The following is a 22239-nucleotide window of genomic DNA, read 5'->3' as shown; positions in this document are numbered from 1 at the left end:
TCTCTAAGCTTTGGCTTAGATCACAGTCAAATCTGGACTAAAACGGTCAAATTCCAACTGTAAATCATGCCTGAACTGTGAGTAAACCATGAACCAGAAAAACACCTAACGTTTTACAATTATTTAAGCCCTAAATAATTGACTTATCAAACCTGTATCAGGCAGATCTACATTATAGCACACAGTTGCACTCAGCCATTCAACTTGTGTGACCTGTGGAACCGCACCTCCCTGTTTTGCGAGGATCAGTGGTTCATTTATAAACAACAGTCAAATATGTCACGTGACCTGCCAATGCCCTGACTAAACCCTGGCGTTGTGAAATCACTCGACTGTTGCACCGGTTCAATCAGTAGTTTCTTAGACCTACTGACCCCTCGATCACTGTGCACGCAGAGCAGAGCGGCGAACGAGCGTCATTCGGAGCTGTAGTAAATGCTGTAGGTGGGGCTACTATGCGCCTTGATATTATTGAGTCATTACTAATAAAGGATGTCCAAAGGGAAATCTGCAAATGTTGAACCTGGCCATGATTATTAGTGACTAGGTTCACCTATGTAGGAAGTATTCAGGAAAATGTGCACTCAAAGAACAGGTTAATGTGCAAAGAAGTCATAGTAAATAGAGGTACCTTATATACAATGGACACAAAAAAAAACTTTAAAGGGGCAAAAGATTGATAAATAATACAAAAAACAGACTAGAATAGAATAGAATAGAATAGAATAGAATAGAATAGAATAGAATAGAATAGAATATCAAACTGGCAGTGTAAATGTTGACAAAGGATATACTGTGCACTATACAGTGGTCACGCCATTTTGTATTGGTGTTCAATTTGCCACAGAGAATAAAAGTAGTGCGCTCAAAATTTCCCACAATTAACCTGCAAAGTGAGCATTAGTGTCACTTCAGGTCAATACAGACCCTAATGCATTCAAGGAGCAGGAAGAGAACAGCCTGCAGCTGAATGAAACAATTAGAAACACTAGTTTAATTGGCTGTTACCTTGTGATTATGAATAAATCACTTTTAAATATGAAAATAAATCAATTCAAGGTGATAATGTGTTTAAGTTAGCTGATTGCCTTCAGCTGTTCAATGAGCCTCCATCCCACGACATTTTATAATTCAGTCGTTTTTTGTGACACCTGTGGTAAATGAATCACGTATGACTAATATTTATACATAATTAGGCCTGGACTTTCTGACACAGCCGTTGTCATTGAAAAACCAACTATATATTTTCCTACTTTCATGTCCTTTCCCTAAAATATGACTAACTTTTCTGTGTTACCTTTTCTCTTTCAGACTGTTTGCAGAGTCACGTCGGTGGATGGCCCCAGAAGTGGAGGGCAGATGGAAATTGGGTCACATGACCGCCTTCAGGAAGGCGCACCAAGCCTGAATCTGGCCAATGGGGCGAAACACTACCCTGGCCATGACGAGGCGCCCGTGGGTAACGGGGAGCAGCGGGGGCAGGGCTGGGTACCAGGGCTCGCTAAGGTCAATGACACCCAGCAGTCTCAAAACTGGACCAGTCGACCCCACACCACCGGCGAGCCTGCCCACCATGTGGATATAGAGGATGCACGCAATCTGGTGGCTTTCTCCGCAACCGCTGGGTCCCTGCCAGCTTCCAACACCTCTACCACAGGGCAGGTGAACACGAGCCAGCTGTATGAGAAATTCACAGAGGAAATGGGCGAGGGAGAGCAGGTGGGACGATCCGCGGGGGCTGCAAAGGGAAGCTGCCAACTCCCAGGCGACCTGGACACGCTACAAACCGCACTGAGCCAAGCCAAACACGGACACAAGCCCCCGAACTGCAACTGCGACGGGCCGGACTGTCCCGACTACCTGGAGTGGCTGGAGAAGAAAATCAAATTGGCAACGAGTGAGGACCAGGCGCCCTGCAGCAAGTCGAGCGCCCAACCTCAGCAGACAAACGGCGGCAACACGGGACCCTCTTCATTTCCACTGCAACAACAACAACAGGGGGGTCATCCTCAACAAGTCCCGGGCCGCAAGCCGCCCATTCCCTGCTCCCCACAGGTGCTGTCCATTGCCAAGGAGAAGAATGTAAGTCTACAAACAGCCATCGCAATTGAAGCCCTCACACAGTTGTCTGGTACCACCGCCCTGGGTCAACCCCACTACAACAATAACCTCCACCAACACAACCTCCAGACACAGCCCCCAAACGGCACGGGACACCTCTCGTTCTCGCGCTCTCAGTCCGTCCCGCCTGGACTCCACGCGGTCCAGCCCATTCAAGATCAACGCCCGCAGTCGCAAGGTCCACCTCCGCACGCCACCTCTCTCCAGCAGTCTACCTCGCCTTTTCCGGGCCAGGGGAAGCCTCCAGGATTCCACCAACACCCCTCGCAGCAGTGGCAGCAGGGGGCGGGCAGAGGCGAGCAGAGAGGCATGCATCCTTTTGGGCCACACAGCAACCAAGACCCAATGTCAGAGCTCAAACAACTGCTCGGCGACAGCAGTGGGAAGTTTAACAGCGTGCCTTTTAGGCTTCCTGTTCAACAGCAAATTCAAAATGGAAATATCCAACCCCAATTGGACAGGATAAAGAAAGAGCCCGACTCTTGCGAGCACTACCCTCAGCAGATGGATCCCTACGCCATGCTCAACGGTCTGCAACAGGGACAGCACTATCCCGGGATGCCCCTGTGCCCCAACCAAGCGTCCATCCGCCACTCCACTCAGGCAGCTCTGCAACAGCACCTTCACTACAAAAGAAACCTCTTCACTAACCACTCCCCAGGCTTCGCGGGGCCACGTGCGCCAAACGCCTGCCAAAACTTGAAGAAATGGTGGCCGCAGATGGACCCAGAGGGAATGATGCGTATGGCTATCAAACAGGAGCCGAAAGAGCCCAAAAGAAGGAAGAGCATCCAAGGATCTCCCATTATGAATCCAATGGGGGGCATGCTCACGCCGCCGCCTCCCAAACCGAAACAAATTGTGATCAAGAAAACCAAGCAGAAAGCGTCCGTGCCACTTTTCATGCCCCAAAGTCAAATCTCAGCGCAAAAGCAGCAGACGGTGTTTAGTCCTATCCAGAGCGGTTTGCACCCAGGCGCCCTCCCCACGCTGCCCCTCCATAGTGGTCCCTCTGCGGGCACCGTGATCCCCCTCGCACCAGCCCAATCTCAGGTATCCCAGTCCTTCACCACCCCCGCAAATTCAGAACACGCATCTAATATGACGGCTGCGAGTGAGTCTAACACCAGCATACCCACTTCTTCCGCATCTCCATCGCTATCAAATCTCATAAACATCGACCCCAAGTACGAGGAGCTTATCCGTCAATTTGAGGCTGAATTTGGGAGGACGGACGAAGCGGGAGGCCAGCCGACGGAGGGGAGTGCGAGTTCTCAAGCGAACCAGGCCCAAATTCAGAACGGTAGCCAAGCGCCACCGTCGAACTCCCAAACAACAAACTCGGCAACACACGACGAGGACATGGATGCCAAGGAGTCAGGAGACCAAAGTAAAGAAGGCAGCGCGGATGTCCCGATGGAGGAGGGGCGTGAGAAGGCAGTCTGCGGCCAGCCTTTGCCCGAGGAAGTGGCCGGCCACACAAACGTTAACGAAGACAAGTTTTGCATGCCCTGCTCGCCTCTGCCAAAACGCATGAAGTTCGAAACGTCCGGGAGCATCTCAGTGCTCTCCACGACGTGCTACTCAGAAGAAGACACGCCGACCAAGGACTTCCCCATGTCGCCCTCCCTCAAAGGCTTCCTGGAGTCACCCCTGCGCTACCTGGACACCCCGACCAAGAACCTGCTGGACACCCCCTCCAAGGACCTGCAGGCCGAGTTCCCAATATGCACCTGTGTCGGTGAGTTTGCTTTGAGAGTTAGCCTTTAGTTTTGCTCGTCAAATTGGTGTAAAGTCAAAGTGTGTCTGACAGGGAGAAGTCAAATAGCTTTTTTTTTCTTTCACCACATACACTTTTTACATCATGTGAGTTCCAGACAATTTCTCTCTGAATATTTACAGTTTTTATAGATACCGTTTGTATTTTTTTGTTGTTCAAATGAAATATCCCACACATTTTTGTTTAACCTCTTCACCCCCACCTGAACCAAGCACATTTTTTCTCCAGTTTCGCTTTACCCAAATCTAAAAGCTTTTTGAAAAAAGTGTCAAAACAGCAACAAAAATGAGACAAAAAAGCAATTAAAAAAGTAACAATAATGTGGCAAAAATGTGACAAAAACATGATGAAAAAATGCGACAAAAAAGTAGAAAATGTGTGATGAAAACCCAACTAAAAAGCAATGGAGACAATGTGAGGAAAAAGATCCATTTAGATGAGTTTTGGAGGTCTTAGCTTTCAAATGAGGCGTTACTATAAGCGACCTTATAGATTTGGGTAAAGCTGAACTGGAGAAAATGTGTAATAAATATCGCAATGATATTGTTACAAAATGTATAAAAAATTATCGAATATTGCAATTTCTTCCTCATACTTTTTTGTTTTTCTGCATCTTTTGACTCCAACTTTAGTCCACCTGGCCCCCGGACATAAAATCCCTTACTGTAACCATAGCAGATAATTACCCCCGGTTCTCTATGGATCCACTATTAAGCTATCAGCCCCCCACGGCTCCAGCTCCTTTCGGGGGGCCTTGGATGTGCGTCGGCGGGGTGTGCGGTGTACCCCTCCAGACTGCCACAGCGAGAGAGGCACAGTAAGGCAGCGGGCCAGAACAATAGCCGTGGTAGCAGAAGGAGGCTTTGTGTAGCGGCGAGCACTGGCAGGCGAGAACAGGGCTTTTGTCAGACAAAAAGGGGGATGGCTTGGGTACCCCCTCGCAGGTTATGAATTTACAATAGGCAGAGGTATTCCGAAAATGATTCTTCTGCAAATCAATCGGCACAAAGGAGAATTTCATTATATAACAGGCTTCCTTTTCTCAATGTGCTGTTTTACATAACTGGAATTACAGAGATATAGTGGCTTGGCGATTCAAAATTTTAGTTGCACTACAGTAGTTTGGGTGTTGAGTGTGTTTGAACTCTACATTTGGGTTAAAAGTCTATCTTAAAGACACTAAACCTGATTTTATTTGTAGCGATGGAACATTTGTATAAATTTTTAAGAACAGGTTAGCTTTCCAAGTTGTGAAATGTGCTTATAAACTGGTCCCTGTGAAGAATTGGGATGCTTCAAATATGTTAGGAAAGATATGAATGGGTTTGGACCACAGTTAACATTTTAGCTTTGTGGTTTCCGCTTTCATTGTTTGTAATTTAAAAAATGAAAGGTATAGATACAGAGCGCCCCTTTGCAAATGCCCATATATGGTCATGTTCGATATACAGCCAAACTCTTACCCCCGCCTTAACTTTGTGTATTTTCTCCAGTTTTACCTAAATGTAAAAGCTTAAAAAAAATAGCATCAAAACAGAGAAGGAAAATGAGGATGAAAACACAACAATAATGCAACATAAAAGTGACTAAAATGTGACAATAAAGTGACAAAACTGGGATGAAAACACAACAAAAAAGCTATGGGGGAAAAAAGCAACAAAAATGCAACAAAACCATGACAAAAAAAGAGACAAAAAAATGACAAAAAATGAAACAAAAACGGCTCAAAAACGTGACAAAAGCTCGGTGACAAAAACATTTGTAGGTCTTAGCTTTCAAATGTAGCGTTACACTGTTGCTCTCCAGTCGAGAAGCTTCTAGATTTGGCTAAAGCTGAACTGGAGAAAATGCCCTCGGTTAAGGCGGATGTTGAGAGGTTAATATCAGAATAGGAAAAATCTGTTTTGGAAAATGAACTCCCAAACTGAACGAAATAAATCATTTTTCATCAATAATAATTTAGATTAAAACAGAAAACGGGCTTCCTTGTCACAGATCTCTTCAGCGGACAAAGACACCGAACAAAATCCAAGCTTAAAATGTGGAACCGTCCCAAGCATTTGCAATCGGTTTGCGGTCGCAGGGTTCCAGCTCCATTTGTGGTTATTTCTAACGGTATATAAACTCAGTGGAATTAAGTTAATGGGGCTTTTAAACGACTTGTGTTGAATAGGCGATAGCTGCTCTCAATCTGCTGCACAGTTGGAGGAGAGCAGCTGCAGCGGGGGATCCAGCAGACACGGCTTTATATAAAGTGCCCACCTCACAAAACCCACAGAACAATATGGACTTTATTACCTGGGGCTTTCTATAACAATTCTGGGCAACTTAAACATATCCAGAAATGTTTAACTCACCAAATAAAAAAAAAGGTTTGTGGGAGATGTCTTGTCCTTTTATCCATTAACTATGACAAAGTATACTTACCTATAGACTAACTTTCTCTGATTAAACTTTGAGAAAATGTGTGACTGAATCAGGTTAAGACAGGGGCTAAGGCAGGATTGACTCAGGACTAATCCTTGCAACAACAAAAAAACTGCATCTAAAGCTGGTTTCCTCTTTAATCAGCAATTACCAACAACATAAAGCAGGCTCACAGCGGGACTGAGCTGTGCCTAGTAGACCCTGACTAAACAACAGTCTAGCCAAGTTTATTCCTCATCCTGTGCTGTACTAAGTAACTCCAAAAATAGCCCGCATTACGTCTCTGGTCCCTGCACCTCATGTTGAGAACCCAGGCTTTATAAGATTCAAAACTGGACCGAGGGCAAACATCTCACTGAGGAGTTTGTTGTAGCTCATGGACTTCCTTGTTGAGAACACTCCCTTTAACTACACAGGAATGTGACCTCAACTGTATAATGTTTAGCTGATCTCACTCTGATAGCTTTACATGCACTTCAAACCGGCTTTATTTGTGTGCACATAGATTTGGGCTGGGCAATAGTGTGATCAATCTTTAATGTTGCAAGAACTGTATTATTGCAGTATTTTGCGAAACCATATGGACACTGTATGAACCATTACATTTAACCTCTTACCCCCACCTGAACAGAGCACATTTTCTCCAGTTCGGCTTTACCTACATCTGAAAGCTTCTTGGAAAAAAAGCATAAAAATAGCGCCGAAAGGGCGGGTTAAAATGCAACATTAAAATGTGACAAAAAAGTGACAAAAATGTGGCGAAAACACGTCAAAAAAGCGGCGCACACATGACAAAAAAGAGACGGAAACACGACTAGAACGCTTCAAAAATGGCGACAACGTGATTAAAAGTTTACCATCACTTTTGTAAGTCTTAGGTTTCAAATGAGGCGTTACACTGTTGCTCTCCAGTTGAGGAATTTTCATATTTGCGTAAAACTGTCCTTGAGAAAAGGCGCTCGGTTCAGGTGGGGGGTAAGAGGTTAAACCAAAAACTTAAGCAATTTGGCTTTTTTTGTGTGTCCACAATTGTCAAAACTGAACAAAACTGGGAATATGTAAACTTTTGCACATTTTTCAGTCACTGCTTTATCTGAAAAAGTGTAAATCTCAGTCAGATGGATGTTTTTTGCAGTATGTTATGGCTTCTTCTGGGTAGCCGTAATGTAAATTCGGTTACTGTTGTCGGTGTAATCCTATTTGAGGCGTGCGCCACGTAAAAAAAAATCAAACCATGACTCGTGGGTTAACAGTTGTTGCTATAAATAGTATTTGACCCAATTTGTAACACGCTCTTCTTGTTTCACTGCCACAAAAAGAGTCCGACATGGAAGGAATGTTGCCACTGTCACTATCAAAGTTTTACTGACTCTTCTTTTCTCTAATCTAGTGTCGGAGATATAGTGGCATACTTTTATACGCAAAGCTGCCTCTCAAAACAGCAGTGTTCAATTTTCTATCAGCTTACACACTGTATCACCTCTTACACATCTCAGCCTTTTTCGATATAAATGTGTTCTTTCTGACATCAACTCCTATTTTGAACGTACAAAAAAATGATGCAATCCAGACCGAGCGCTCGCGTAGTGAAGTGGACAACATCAACACAGCTGTTCACAGAGGCACGCCCAGACTCCCCCCATGGACTTACATTACATCCTGAGTCATTACCAGCTCCAAAAGGCTTTCCACAGCCTCCTCTGGCACCACACCCTGCACTTAATGCCCACTGTCTGCCTGTCTGTGTGTGGGAACCCTTTACATGTGTGTGTTTCGGTGGGAATCTTAGGTTACAACACCCACATGCAAGGACCGACCCCGATGCCGCCGTGGATGTCCAATTGTGCGGCAGTAAATCATTGGGGTTCATGTGGCCCGGTTTGCGAGAATTCATCGAAATCGCAGCAGTTACAACTGCGTAAAAGCTGCAATTATGTTGGAGATCATTTCCGCTGCAGAGAGTTTTAATTGCCGCTGCGTGTCCTTGGGGTCTTGGCTAACCCAGTAGTTTAGATCTCTATGAACATGTAATTCTTGTATTTCGTCTTCTCTCAAATGTTTATAATGTACACTGTGAACACAATCCTAATTGTTAAGAGTAAAACCACAAATCTGATCTACAACATAAAACAAGAGAAGAGGTTGAAATGCAGCTCCAGCACACAGCGTTATTATCATTATGTGGTTTCACAAATCACAGTTGTCAATTGACTACAGTATTAAAACAGCTGTAACATGTGGCAAAAACCTCCATTGTTGTGTATTCATTTGTTGTCAATTTGGTCAATTTACAAATCGTTCAAAACTCATTTAAATAAAACAATAACCTCAGGCACAGGCACAATCTGAAGCTTAGTTTGCCTGCCTAAAGCAATACTAAGTAACTTGTTTACCTTAATAAATCCTTTTCGTAGTCCCTCTGGGGGTAAAACAAGTGTTAATGGGATGATTGGAGGGTCTTTCTTCTCCCCCTGGTGTCTCTGGCCAGAAAATCACACTTTTCTGCAGCGACCCGGCAGTCCCAATACACAGTAATAGAATCACGAAGAAGAAGCTAACAGGCTAGCGGGCAAAGCTAACTGTGCGCCACTTAAACAGTATTTACAGCCAAGTTTGAGTGATGCACAATATCCCTCTCTCCCTTTGTCTTTTCTGTCAGCGTAGTATTTACTCTCACGGACAATTAATAAGTTAAAAAATCGTAAATTGCTACGACTAGGGGCAAGGGTTACTTAGTACTGCTTTAACAGACATTAGCCACAAAACACACATTGCTGGGCTCTTTTCCAGACCGAACTGCACTACACACTTTTCATTTGTGATTCTGGCAAACATTCTTTCTCATTCTTATGCTCTTTAAAGTATTTTTAACTAGTGAAGGAATGCAATTTGTTTCTGTGTCATAATTTAACTCCCTTGCTTGATAAATAATGTTTTCTTTAAGTAGTTCTTACATAAGGTCTGTTGATGTTAAATGATGTTTATGGGGGTAGTCATAGAACTTCAAACGTCTTGATTGATCATTTTTGTAACAGAAACATTTGTTTAGTTCTTGTTTTATATGTATTTCCCGAAAAGTTAGATATGGTCTGATGAGAGAACAATAATAAATACAAAGCATTTTTGTCCAAAGTGTATTGCAATTTGTATGAAACGGCAATGTATTTTTAAAGTTAAGTGCAAAATATCATTGCCTAATCCATCTTTCTTTTATTCTGTTCAGAGCAAATCCTGGAGAAAGACGAGGGGCCGTACTACAATCATCTCGGAGCCGGTCCGACTGTGGCCTCCATCCGGACCCTGATGGAGTCCAGGTAAGACTCAGTCGAGACTCAGACAATACAACTGAATCTTGGAAATATATCGCACACCGCGTCGCATTTAGATCATTTCCCAAATTCTCTTCAGCCGACCACTTTCCCCTTCGCCTCGGGATTCAAGCGGCCTAGAAATGAGAAGAAAAGGACAAAAAATGTGATGGGCATCAGCAAATCACAGACTAGACAACTGCAGATAAAAGATATGGACACAAAGAGAGAGAAAGAGAGTTCAAAATCCAAAGTGCTGTGGAAGTAAACACTTGCTTCCCTAAAATGAAAACGTATCATTGGCGTTAAAACCACTGTAAGAGAAGTTAGACGTGTTCCTCAAACTGAAGGCACTGATTTAAAGTCAATGATACGTATCTAAGGTGATTCTGACGGATATGGTAGTGTTGGTCCCATTGTATTGAAAGGGACAAAGTTGGGATAAATCACTTCGTTCCAAGACACTGGGTATAGTGGGGATGTTTTTTTAAACTCGATACCAGTGTTTCCCACCCAGGGGTGCTTGAGCACTTAGCAAGTGGTACTTTACTGAGTAGGATTTGAGTGTTTTTTCAGGAAAAGGTTTGAGTTTGAGAGCCATTTAGCTTCACTTCGAACACTACAAAATACTGAATAATCTTAGTTTAGTTGGTCGCTTTGTAATAATATTGGCGAGATCCTCAAGGAAGGGGGTACTCGGAGTATAAATGAACGACTCAAGGGGTACGCGAGGCAAGATATGCGTTTGGAAAGTGAGCAATGAGTTTGGACCCTGGAGAGCCACATATTATAACATAACAGCTCAAAATGTAATAAAATTGTCCCTTCTTTTTGTAATAAAACCACATTTTGTAATTTTCTCATATTTAAATAACCAATCACTAGGGCCCGACCGATATATTGCCTGGACGATATATCTAGCTGATGTTTGGGTACTTTCACAGTCGGCCCGATATAAAGGCCGATATCTTCGGACCTGAAAGTGATATTCACAACATCCTAGGCTTCAGAGGAACAGAGAAACATCACAATGAAAATCAATCAAAAGTTTGTATTTTATGTTGATGAGATGGGGGATTTTCCTTTTTTGTTTTGGAATCTACTGATTTTTCTCTTTCAAACAAGCTCCTCCTGAAGTACCTACTAAACATGAATATACAGCGACCCCTGCTGTCACAGTTCAACCCTGACAATTTAGGAGCATGATCGGAGCAGGATTATAAAAATATCAGTGCATAACAGCTGCGGCCAATCAAAATCCCCCCCAAAAAGGGAAACGGCCTTAGAAAAACCTGTATCGGTCGACCTCCATATATTTGACATGTATTTGAACACTTATTTGATCATTTCTAAAACATTTACCAAGCTTTCCTCATCATTTGTTACTCATTTATAAGCAGCTAAATAGTGACAACCTTTATTATTCAGTCAATTAATACGTTTCGACTAAATTTTACAACATCCCCAAACAGTTTTCTGACTTGTCCCACAGACATGCTTCACATCAATTGCATTACAAAAAGCGGTTTTGTTACTGTTGTTATTTAGCACTTGATTACATTTTGAACAGTTATTTATGTAGCGCTTTTTAGCACAGGTTCTTGCTCCCTCTCTCATTGTTTCAGGAACAAAGAAATCAGCTGCAGGCCTTTAAAGTCTGGGCTCTTTGGAATGTTATAATGTGAAGTGAATACAACCTATTACACACTTTCCATTTAGTGATGTATTCTACTGCCTTATTTCCCACGTTCTCTTCAGTGTGAGTAAATGGTGACCAGGATTAGTCCCAGGACGCCGTGTGTGTGTGTGCGGGGGATGTTTGGCAAACCCTACTATTTGTTGTCAGGGAATGACTTAGGACTCCGAGGCTTAGAGTCCCGGCTTGACCCCATGACCTCAGCTCCTGTGTCCAAACCCACTGCTCTCCCACTCTCCCGACCACCTCTGGGCCGTCCCATTGATCCGGGGGCATCTCCCGTTCAGGGTCCCGCCAAATCCACTCAGCGCTGAGGTGTAAACAATGGACACTTATCAGGAGCTGCGGAGACCTGAGCTGAACCGTGAGCCAACGTTTGACGTGTCCCACTGACCCGACCCCAGTCCCCAAATCACCCCCCTGACCTCCTCATTCACCGTGTGCAAACGGGTGGTTAACTCAGGCGGAAATGTGGCTTGTTTGTTAAGTTTAATCTGGCACTTTTGTTTTTTTTGGGGGGTGATCAGACTTCTTCCCGAGATACAGCTCAAAATGTTCAATATTTGTAGGGAAAACACTGTACATCTAATTCTTAAGCATCTGTATCCATTTCATGATCTTGCAGGCAAGTGTTTTAGCATTTCCCTGACAGTAACCCTGAAGAGTCACCTTGCAAGTTGTGAAACCTGCACATAAACCCGCCCCTGTGAAGAATTGGGATGCTACAAATATGTTAGGAATGTTAGGAATGAGTTCGGACCACAAATAACGTTTCAAATTAGTGGCTTCTTCTTTCATTGTGTGTAATTGAATGAAAATAAAAAAGGTGTAGATACAGACACCACCTTTGCACATGCCCATATATGTTCATGTTCGAAAGGGGGGGTGGAAACAAGAAAAAAAAAAAAAACTGTCTCCCGTTTCTCCAGCATAACTTAAACAAACGCTGAATTATGAATATATTTTTCTACTAAATAAAAATACAGAGACATGAAGAGAAGCAAAGTGGTTCAACAGCCCATGAATACTTGAAAAATGCTAACAATGCTAACCAGGAAGTATGCTAATGTATGAAAAGGTTAGCGAAGCGATGCTAGCGAGTGCCGTTTCTCGCTTCTACTGAACAATTAGCTTAAAATAAAACATCCAACTGGCCCTTATTTTGGCTTGACTTTATTGGTGTGTGATAAATATGTTTATGGTTTCACAAGAAAACGGCTAAAAAGAGTGAAAAGTTGTGATTTCATTTAGAGGTTTTCTTCCCCCCCCCCCCCAGGCTAGGCCACGCCCCCTTGTATGAGGCGTCGCTGTCTGTATCTATAAGATCTTATATCTTTTTTTTACCATAGTGTCGAATTTAGCCTGGACGAATTGCGACCGACAAGGGTGTGATTTTGATTCAACTTTGACTGACCTGTAGCTCAGACATTTAACATAAAGCAGGGGTATCCAGCGTAAAATCTCTGGCCCCCAAGATGATATTGAGAAATGTTATTATATTGTAAACTGGAATCAGGATGTTTCTCATATTATTCAGCAACATTTCGCAGTTTACAGGCCGAATACTTCATGCATTGTTCGCTTTACTTGTCTGTGTATAATTGGTTTAAGTGCACAACTTAAAATCAAAACAGTAAGGTATTTCCCAAACAGTGAATCGAGACTGAAATCACTGAAGTGCAGTTCGGTCGTTATGAAAACACAGGTGGAATATTATTTCCCATCTTCCAAGTCTTTGGTTAAAATAAGTAGTCGAACAAACCTCTGTGGACAAACACTGGAGGTTCTCACTTGGACCAAATAAAACCACAGATGTTTCCTGGAGGCACAGAGCAGCAGTTTGGCAAAAGTTCTCATATCTGTGTGAATCTCAACAAAGACTCGCGAACACTTCTCAGCACCTGACTGCGGCTGAATATTAGTAGGACTATGACACACTTTGCTAAATATTATACAATCACATCAGCGTTTATGGTCAGAATGGGAGTCAGGGAAAAGTGCTTGGAGTAGCCGCTATGTAAAGCACTGTATAGAGACTGATTTTCTGTGGCTCTAATGTTTGTTTATTGTTTGTTGTTATGTTTCAGATTTGGTCAGAAAGGAGAGGCAATTCGCATTGAAAAGGCGGTTTACACGGGCAGAGAGGGGAAGAGCTCCAGAGGGTGTCCTATTGCCAAATGGGTAAATGTTATGCTCTCTCTTCAATTTTTTTTCCCCTTCATTTGATCTATAACAATGCAATTTGAACTAATTAAATAACCAAGGACGTGCGCAATATTTTGTGCGTGTCATAAATTTAGAGGTCATTTTTTTCTCTTTTATTTGTTGAAATGTGGAGACTTGTAGGTCTACAAATTGTGCATCATTTGTCAGAGTCAGTCAGGACCCAGCGCTGACGGCAGCAGCAGCTTGGAGATTTATGCCATGGGACTAAAAGTGTCCCGTAACGAGGTGTCGCCCGCTGCAGTGTGACGCCCAGTGGGAGGTCTGACTGTCAAACAACCTCTCAGCCTCAGCCCTGACTTACCTTTGTTACAATGAAGGACAAATATCAGACCTATGAGTTTGAACTATCATGGTGTACAAGAAAAGGCTAGATGAGTCTAATGAGTTTGAGCCAATAGATCATTACAATAAAGTTGATTTTTGATAGTAATAATGATAACTTGGATTTATTTTTGTGCACATACGAAAGGTATAAGTACTAATTTCTATCTCTGTGAAACATATAAATAGTGAGCTGGAGGACAAGCAGAGATGGAGATAACTTTGGTGTTTTTTTTATTGTACTGTGTGTGCTACTGCCCACGCCAAACACCACCAATCACAGGCTTCAAGGGTATCAAGTGTCCTGCCCAAGTAAACAATGTAAACAGTATGCAAAAAGCTGGGGTTGATCAACTGATCTTTGGAGTCTTGGATGAACACGAACAAACCATATAACCTTTACGAATCTGACAGTTTATATAAAGTGAATTGAACTAAAAGAAAAACTGAACAAAAATCTGAATTTTAAATGTTTTTTCCCCCAGGTGATCCGTCGTGGCAGTGAGACGGAGAAGCTGTTGTGTTTGGTGCGTCAGCGTCCTGGACACCACTGTGAGAATGCTGTGATCATCATCCTGATCATGGCCTGGGAGGGAGTGCCCCGCTTAATGGCTGACAAACTGTACAGAGACGTGACGGACACTCTCACCAAATACGGCAACCCCACCAGCAGACGCTGCGGCCTCAATGACGAGTATGTACAAGACAAGTGCACTTATCTGCTTAAAACACACATCGCAAATATAAAGTGCTTTCAGCAAGTATGCTGTAATGTCAAAGTCTGATCCTGAACACTTTTTCTACTTTATTCAAACTTACTTGTAGACTTAGGCTGGGATATTGAAACTCGTGCATATATCCCCATGTTAGTTTTGATTCTGACAGATCGGGCATATATATCCAAGAGCCACAACATTTGCCTCTGCATTATTCAAAGCAACCTACACACCTAAGGTTAAACCGAGACTGCAGAGAGGACTGAACTGAATCAAGTTAAGCTACAGAACTATTTACACAATGAGATCCAAAATCCTGTAGTCCTCACATACACCAGCTGTCTAAAATTTCTCAGGGAATTATTTATTCTTCAAATAAAAATAGTTGAAACAGTCTTATTCGTGTTAACTGCAACACTGTCCAAAAGCGTCTGTCTCAATACTCGTGCTGGTGTCTCCCCCTACAGTCGAACCTGTGCATGTCAAGGCAAGGACCCAGATAAATGCGGTGCCTCCTTCTCCTTCGGCTGTTCCTGGAGTATGTACTTCAACGGCTGTAAATACGCTCGCAGCAAAATCCCTCGCAAGTTCAGGCTACAAGGAGAACACCCGGCAGAGGTGCGTCACAAAATGGATTCAATTTGGTGAAAATATGTCATGTGTTTTGTTTGATTTGTAGTGAGTTTGTGTGGATTTTAATTCGGGTAATGCTTGATGTGCTTTTTAGGAGGATCTTCTCAGGGATAATTTCCAAAATCTGGCGACTGAGGTGGCTCCATTGTACAAGCGATTGGCTCCGCAGGCCTTCAGCAACCAGGTGCGTATGGAAGCTCATGATTTGTTGGGTTGATCCCAACTACATTTTTCTGTATTGATGTAAACTCTGTGTCGTCTCAGTGTCTGACAGAGTCCAAAGCTCCAGACTGCCGACTGGGACTGAAGGAAGGCCGTCCGTTCTCTGGAATCACTGCCTGCATGGACTTCTGCGCGCATGCACATAAGGACCAGCACAACCTCTCCAACGGCTGCACTGTGGTAGGTGCACAAGAGCACATAAAAGGAAAACTTTATCAAGAGGACAATATTAAAATGATACACTGTGTCCGTGTTTACCCTAACATGACTGTGCTTGTCTCTGGAGGTGTGTACGTTAACTAAGGAGGACAACAGAGGAGTGGGTGAGATCCCGGAAGACGAACAGCTGCATGTTCTACCTTTGTACAAGATCTCTCCGACTGATGAGTTCGGCAACGAAGAGGCCCAGCGCGCCAAGATGAAGACAGGAGCCCTCCAGGTGCTGCAGGCGTTTCGACGTGAGGTGCGGAAACTGCCTGAACCAGCCAAGTCTTGCCGACAGCGGCGCCTAGAGGCCAAGAAGGCCGCGTCTGAGAAAAAGAAGAACAAACTGCTGCAACAGACAGGGGAGACGCCGGAGAAGACTGTGGTCAAGAAAGAGTTCACTGTCGCCAGCTCTCCACAACCCCAGGCCAATAAAGGTACATCTGCTCCAGAAATATGCACAGTATCAACCTGTAAATGTATCTTTTGGTGATTAACATGTTTTCATTTGACTCTGCAGCTGTTATAAAGCAAGAGGTAAAGCCCATCATCAAGAAGGAGCCTTTTAATGGATCAATGGATGGATATCCGGTTCAGTCTGCAGAAGCGTTCAACAACATGTATCCACACGCGGCATACTATGCAAGAGGAGGCCTCCCCCTGACGGGCCAGCCCTCTGCCCCCAACCCTGTCAACGGATGCCACCCCAATCTGCCAATGCACTACTACAACTGTCCCCCCAACGCACTTTTCCGTCCTAAAATCAGGACCTACGAGGGTCGCAAGACTTCGCTAACAGACAAGAAGCCTGATGTCCAGAGTCTTCAGGCCGCTCTCAGTCACGCAGAGCAGCCCAACCTCCCAAACCACAGCGCTTACACCCCCGAGTACCAGTCCCGCCCCTCATCTGTGTCCTCTGAGCACAGAGCCACTCCAGTCATCAAACAGGAGCCTATGGACGTCCCAGTTCATGGAGGGGCCATGCCGAGCCCCTCTGGAGGGAACACCCCCTGCACCACCCCGCAGCCGGGTGCATGGCCCGGACATAAGCTCAACGGGAGCATTGCGTCTCCAAATCTGAACTCTAAACAAATTCTTGATGCCTCAATGTTGAGCCAAGACCATAAGCAGTTTCACCAGCATCCTCAGCAGCGGGCCTCTCCGTTCCCTCAGCAGTGGTACCCGGGCTCCAACACACCCATGGGCTCTCCTGCTCCTTCCCCACTGCACATGCCCCCTTCCCCGGTGCCCTCACCCCACCTCGCCTCCGTGCACCAACACAACATGCACACAGGCTCCCCCCGTCCCAGCACCCCGCGCCCGGGAACCCCTCAGCCCGCCATGGCTAACTCAGGCCCATCCCAACCAGGCACCCCGACCCCGGGCACCCCCAGACCCTGGTCTAGACCTGCTCCCAGTCCACAGCCTAACCCATGGGCCATGGGTCCAGGAGGCTACAGTCCTGCCATGAAGCACAGCAGTCCCAGCGGCGCTTACCCCGACAAGATGTGGCCTGAGAGCGGGGAGAGGTGCTCCACACCCCTGGGCCTGCAGGAGAAAGCCTGGAAGTCCTGTGGGGGATCTGTGGCCAGTACTACCCCCTCCCCTGCTCCTGAGGGGCGGCTTTTCCCTGATGCACTACAGCAGACGGAACAGGCGTGTTGGCAGCGTGGCCCAGAGAGCGACGTGGAGAGCTGTAAAGGTCGCGAGGAATATGATGATGATGAGGTGTGGTCCGACAGCGAGCACAACTTCCTAGACCCGAACATTGGGGGTGTGGCTGTGGCACCTGCTCACGGCTCCATCCTCATTGAATGTGCGCGACGAGAGCTGCACGCCACCACGCCCTTGAAGAGACCCGACCGCACCCACCCCTCGCGCATCTCCCTGGTGTTCTACCAGCACAAGAACCTGAACCAGCCCGTGCACGGCCTGCACATTTGGGAGAACAAGATGAAGCTGCTGGCTGAGCGGGCGCTGCAGCGGCAGCAGGAGGCTGCGCTGCTGGGACTGTCCCAGGACGACATCAAGGCCCTCGGGAAGAAGCGCAAGTGGGGCTCTGTGGCAGCAGGGGCCAGTCCGGGGCCCGGACAGACTAAGGACAAGAAGGAGGGCCCCGTGACACGGTTTGCTCCCACATTCCACACCACCTCAATGGTGCAGGCGTCTCCATACGCCTTCACGCAGCTGACCGGGCCCTACAGCCGCTTCGTCTGAGACACTGTCCACTCTGCGGAGGGACCTGTCATTGTTTTACCTCATGTCAGGCAGTAGGTGCTGCCTGTGGTGCTCTTCCTCTCACCTCCCTCCGAGAGGAACTCATTGCTTTTTCTTGTTTATAGAATTTTAATGATCCTAATTATTGCTATTATCAATATTATGATGATATTGTTACTGTCATTGTTATTGTTAAAATGAGACCTGTTTGTTTTTATTATTGCTGTTTTCATAATGTTATTAATGATGTGATTTCTTTTGTTTATATATATTTTAATCAATCAGTCTGATCAATCAAACTCAGACAATTGTTCTTTCCTTGTTTGGAAAATATGTGCGCTCTTTTAGGGTTATTTTTATCATTTTGATGTCAAATTTATCGCTGTACTTTGAGGAGGAACATTCGTCTGCCTGGCAGGACAACCATCTCAAAATAATAACTGCAGTTCAAATGACAAAACTGTATTTTAAGAAGATGACTGGCCACATGTCTTTTAAATCTCAGATCACGTGTTTCGCAACCAGCAACATCATGTTTTTAGTCAATTCTAATCATGGCAACTGTTTTTAACAATATTTAAATGGTATTATCTGCACATTGTTTTTGCCGCAGAGTGTGCGTTCCTCCTCCAGCTCCGACTGGTGCTCCACTTCCTGCTCTGATCGACCTGTCATTCCTCTGCTCTCCGTGGCACTTATGCTGTGGTTTGGTGCTCAACGCAGATCTAGGTTATGTGTTTTTCAATGTCTTTTCAAAGCAGAAGGAATACCACAATGAGATATACTCTGTACTTTGTGGTGTTTCCTCTATAGAAAATATATTGTTTAAAGTGCTATATTTGTTCAAGAGGTGCTTTTATCAACGAAATGAAACAAGAGGCTCTGCATTTCTTCCTCTTCAAGTCACGGTGAGCACTTACTAGTGTGAACTCTAGAGGGCAGCAACGCCTATTCCAAGTGTGAAAAAGCACTGGCCCTGACCCAGGCCTCCCCCTCACGCGCTGTAAAACACTGCTGCATTTACACCTGTTTACCAGCAGAGGGGGACGTCTCTGCTGTTGGTTAAACCAATGGGGGCAGTGCTTGTGGTGCTCCTGCACACACTATAAGGTGCTCTCCTGGGACACTTGATCTCTGTATGGTGCTGCCATCTAAATGCAGAGTCAGCGGACCTATAGACGACATTAGTGTGAGAACGACGTTGCTGCAGCGCATTAGCACACAGGACCTCAAGTTACAGCCGTCATTTAAATGGATTTGGTGGGCTGGATTACATATTACATTGTTTTTGAACAAATGTGCACCATTCCACATAAATAGCAAAATAGAAATCGCTTAGATGGTTTTGGTAACAACTGACTTTATACTGTACATGTACAGTAATGCCAGAGTTGGGTTGGAAAACTTTACACTAAAATGTAGTGTAATTGATTAGTTCTACCAGTTAAATTGGCTATCTTAAGATAACTTGCTGTGATATGGCTTTTAAATTGGTAAAACCTACAAAATGATCAACAACAAGCACACGTTCTTTAAAAACATAATTTGTGCAGATAAATATGATTGGGAAAATTGTTGATTCTTGTGGCAATAATGCACTTGCAGCTTGTTCGTCTCTTGCACGGGCGTCTATAGATGTTTTTTTTACGGTTTTGCTCTGGCCTTGTGTTTTCAAACAATGTCAAATGCTCAGTCGTCCAGCTGTGATACTTTGTACTGATTAAGGGAAAATTTACTGTATGCTCTGAAAGTTGGCGCCAAAAGGCAGTGAATCAAAGAATCTCTCCTCTGTATCCGTGTGTGTGTGTGTGTGTTTGCGAATGTGTGAAAGACGAGAGCCAAAGAGAGAGCCTTTTTGATTAATCTGGTTTGGAGTCACGAGATTTTCTCATTTTCACTTCTCAAAGTATGTACAGCGCTGTGCAAGCGTTTCATATGGATTTTAAGATTTAAACGTTACAGTTTTGGATTGGAAGGACACATGAAAGTAGACTCCAACAAAGGCACTACTTCTTACTTCCAATCATAGTGCACAATGCACAACTAAAGAAAAAGAAAAATGAATCTCAAAATGACACTGACCTTTTAAAAAAGCCTGTCAAATCCCTCTGAAACGTTTGCACAGTGCCGGGAAGGTAAAAATGAGAGCGTTGATGCGGACTCCCTGCAGTTGAGTGGTTGTTTGGACCACGCCCCGTCATTGGTCCCGTGTATCGGGGTGTATCGGGGTCCTGTGGGGTCTCCAGCGCTCTACCTCACGCCGTAGAGACACTGGTCACAATCACAGCTACTGAGGGCACGGAAATGTCCATTCGTTCATGTCCTCCCGATCTCCACACTCATTTTAAAACCTTTTGTTTTTTTTATTATCCTTTATTTATTACGACATGGTGATAATGATTGTCTTGATGTTTTTTTGTTTTTGTTTTTTTTATTTTTTTATACAGCTAATACAAATTGTACATAGAAAAGAAAAAGATTTATAAAAGCACTTTTAATCTTGATTTTAATGAAAAATGAAAGAGCCGATATTTGACAACTTGAAGCTTAGTTTTTGTTTCGTTATTTCTGTTTATTTTTTTCCTCAAGAGAGAGATACAAAATGTAAATACTCAAATATTTAGGTAAGATTATTTAACTGGTGATAATAGTAACTAAACCATGAATGACTTAGGGGGCGGGGGGTATTCGGCAGCCGTGGTGAGTTCAGTGTCCAGTTTTCATGACACACCGCTGTACTGGTTTTTCTTACACCGCCCCGTCAGCATGACCACATCCCCCTTCACTGTCCCACACACAAACCGTGTATCCCATTCACGTCCCCAATTAAAGGTCACTTATTATGTGTTTTGTCCACAGAGATAAAGCCCCAACTCGCAAATGACTAGGCAGATATTGTTTTCGTCTGCTAAAATGGCTTTGTAAAAACGAGAAGTTACACTGCCTGACAAAAAGTAAAGTCGCCACCCGGATTTAACTGTCATGATGTTGGGGTCTCGGGTCAGGTTGTTACATCAATGGGCTTCTTCTTCCATGATCACACCGTTTCACGCATGGATTGGCCGCCACAGTCCAGATCTTAACCCCATTGAGTATCGTTGGTGCAGAGGTCACGCTCTCTCATCATCAATACAAGATCTTACTGCAAAATTAATCTGTCACTGGATCTTTTGACAGCTAAAGCTTTTTTTTTTTTTTCATCAGGCAGAGTATTTTCTCGTCTTGAGCTTCTTCACAGGAGTTGTTTTAAGAGCTCCTGAAGCCATTACAATATTCTGTAGACATTTTTGTAAGTTGACAAAGTATGACCCAAATTACTGTACTGTTTATTTATTGATTTGGCTATAAGGGACAGGCGCTTCTACCCTCAGTTTTGAGCCTTATATTATGTGAAATAACAACTTGATCGCGTCTTACCAAACCATTGAGAGATGAACATAGTGTTTGAAATGTCAAGACCAAGAAGCGTTGAAGCGTCTACAAGAAGCACAATAGGTGACCTTTATCGCCCCCATCACCCAGCTCGATATGAACTTTCGATATTAATTCTTCACTTACTTCACTCTCAAATCCAAGAAACTGCGTTATTCTCTGACGGTCTCTGTTTTGGTAACGCCACAACTCTTATTAACTCTTCACCCAGGCTTTTACCCACAAAGCATCAGTCAGCATCGCATACGATTTACAACGGGTGCTACTTTTACCGTGGTGAGGGACATCCGGAGTTTGGCGCGGGGTCTGGTGCTATATGACGCTCCGTTTTAAAAGTTCACTGTGTATAGTTGAGTTAGAAGTTAAAATGAGAAATACGAGATGCCACAAATATTTTTCTGAGCGCTGAGAATGTCAAAATTACACTCATTTCGCACGAGTTTCTCGTTTGGGGAAGCTACGCTGTGGTGCTGAATTTGTAAAAAAAAAAAGGAAAAAAAAAAAGAGGGGAATAAAAGTCCTTTGTTACGTCTTTGTTTCCACTTCATGGGGGCATCTTTAGAAATATACCGTACTTGAAGTCATCTAAACTATAGGAAAAGTATATGAAGACTGTTATGTCGTGGATGCATCTATAAACCTCCTTGTTTTCTTGCCCCGCTATCCGAATGCCAAGATATTTACATGACAATATCGATGGTGAACTGCCTCCCCACTCTTCACTAGTTATGCACTTGTTTTGCCTTGTCACACACACACACACACACTTAAATGGATCGTTTTTGCATCTTAGAAATCTTTAAACTCTAAATCGGACTCAAGGCCCACGCGAAAGAAAGTGGTGAACATAAACAACTGGCAGCTACACTTGTTTTTGAGTTTTAGGATTTGTTTTTCATGTCAAGGATGCAGTATGTAAAAAAAAATAAAAAAAAT

The 22239-nt window shown here is 44.1% G+C and overlaps 1 protein-coding gene across 2 annotated transcripts in view; it reads left to right on the top strand.

Moving 5' to 3' along the window:
• Window positions 1-19897, top strand: part of tet3 (tet methylcytosine dioxygenase 3) — a 41940-nt gene extending 22043 nt beyond the window's left edge. For both annotated transcript variants that reach the window (XM_079566783.1, XM_079566784.1), the window contains 9 exons: window positions 1312-3862; window positions 9552-9642; window positions 13420-13513; window positions 14365-14573; window positions 15063-15213; window positions 15323-15412; window positions 15493-15630; window positions 15737-16091; window positions 16175-19897. In XM_079566783.1, the coding sequence (XP_079422909.1) occupies window positions 1360-3862; window positions 9552-9642; window positions 13420-13513; window positions 14365-14573; window positions 15063-15213; window positions 15323-15412; window positions 15493-15630; window positions 15737-16091; window positions 16175-17871 (5328 nt within the window). In that variant the 5' untranslated portion in view covers window positions 1312-1359 and the 3' untranslated portion in view covers window positions 17872-19897. The remainder of the gene's footprint in view (window positions 1-1311; window positions 3863-9551; window positions 9643-13419; window positions 13514-14364; window positions 14574-15062; window positions 15214-15322; window positions 15413-15492; window positions 15631-15736; window positions 16092-16174) is intronic.
• The last annotated feature ends 2342 nt before the right edge of the window (window positions 19898-22239 follow it).

Source organism: Gobius niger (genome assembly GCF_951799975.1).
Source record: "Gobius niger genome assembly, chromosome: 1".
Taxonomy (NCBI): Eukaryota; Metazoa; Chordata; class Actinopteri; order Gobiiformes; family Gobiidae; genus Gobius; species Gobius niger.
Note: the sequence above shows the minus strand (reverse complement) of the source record. Positions and strands in the feature narration are given on the sequence as shown.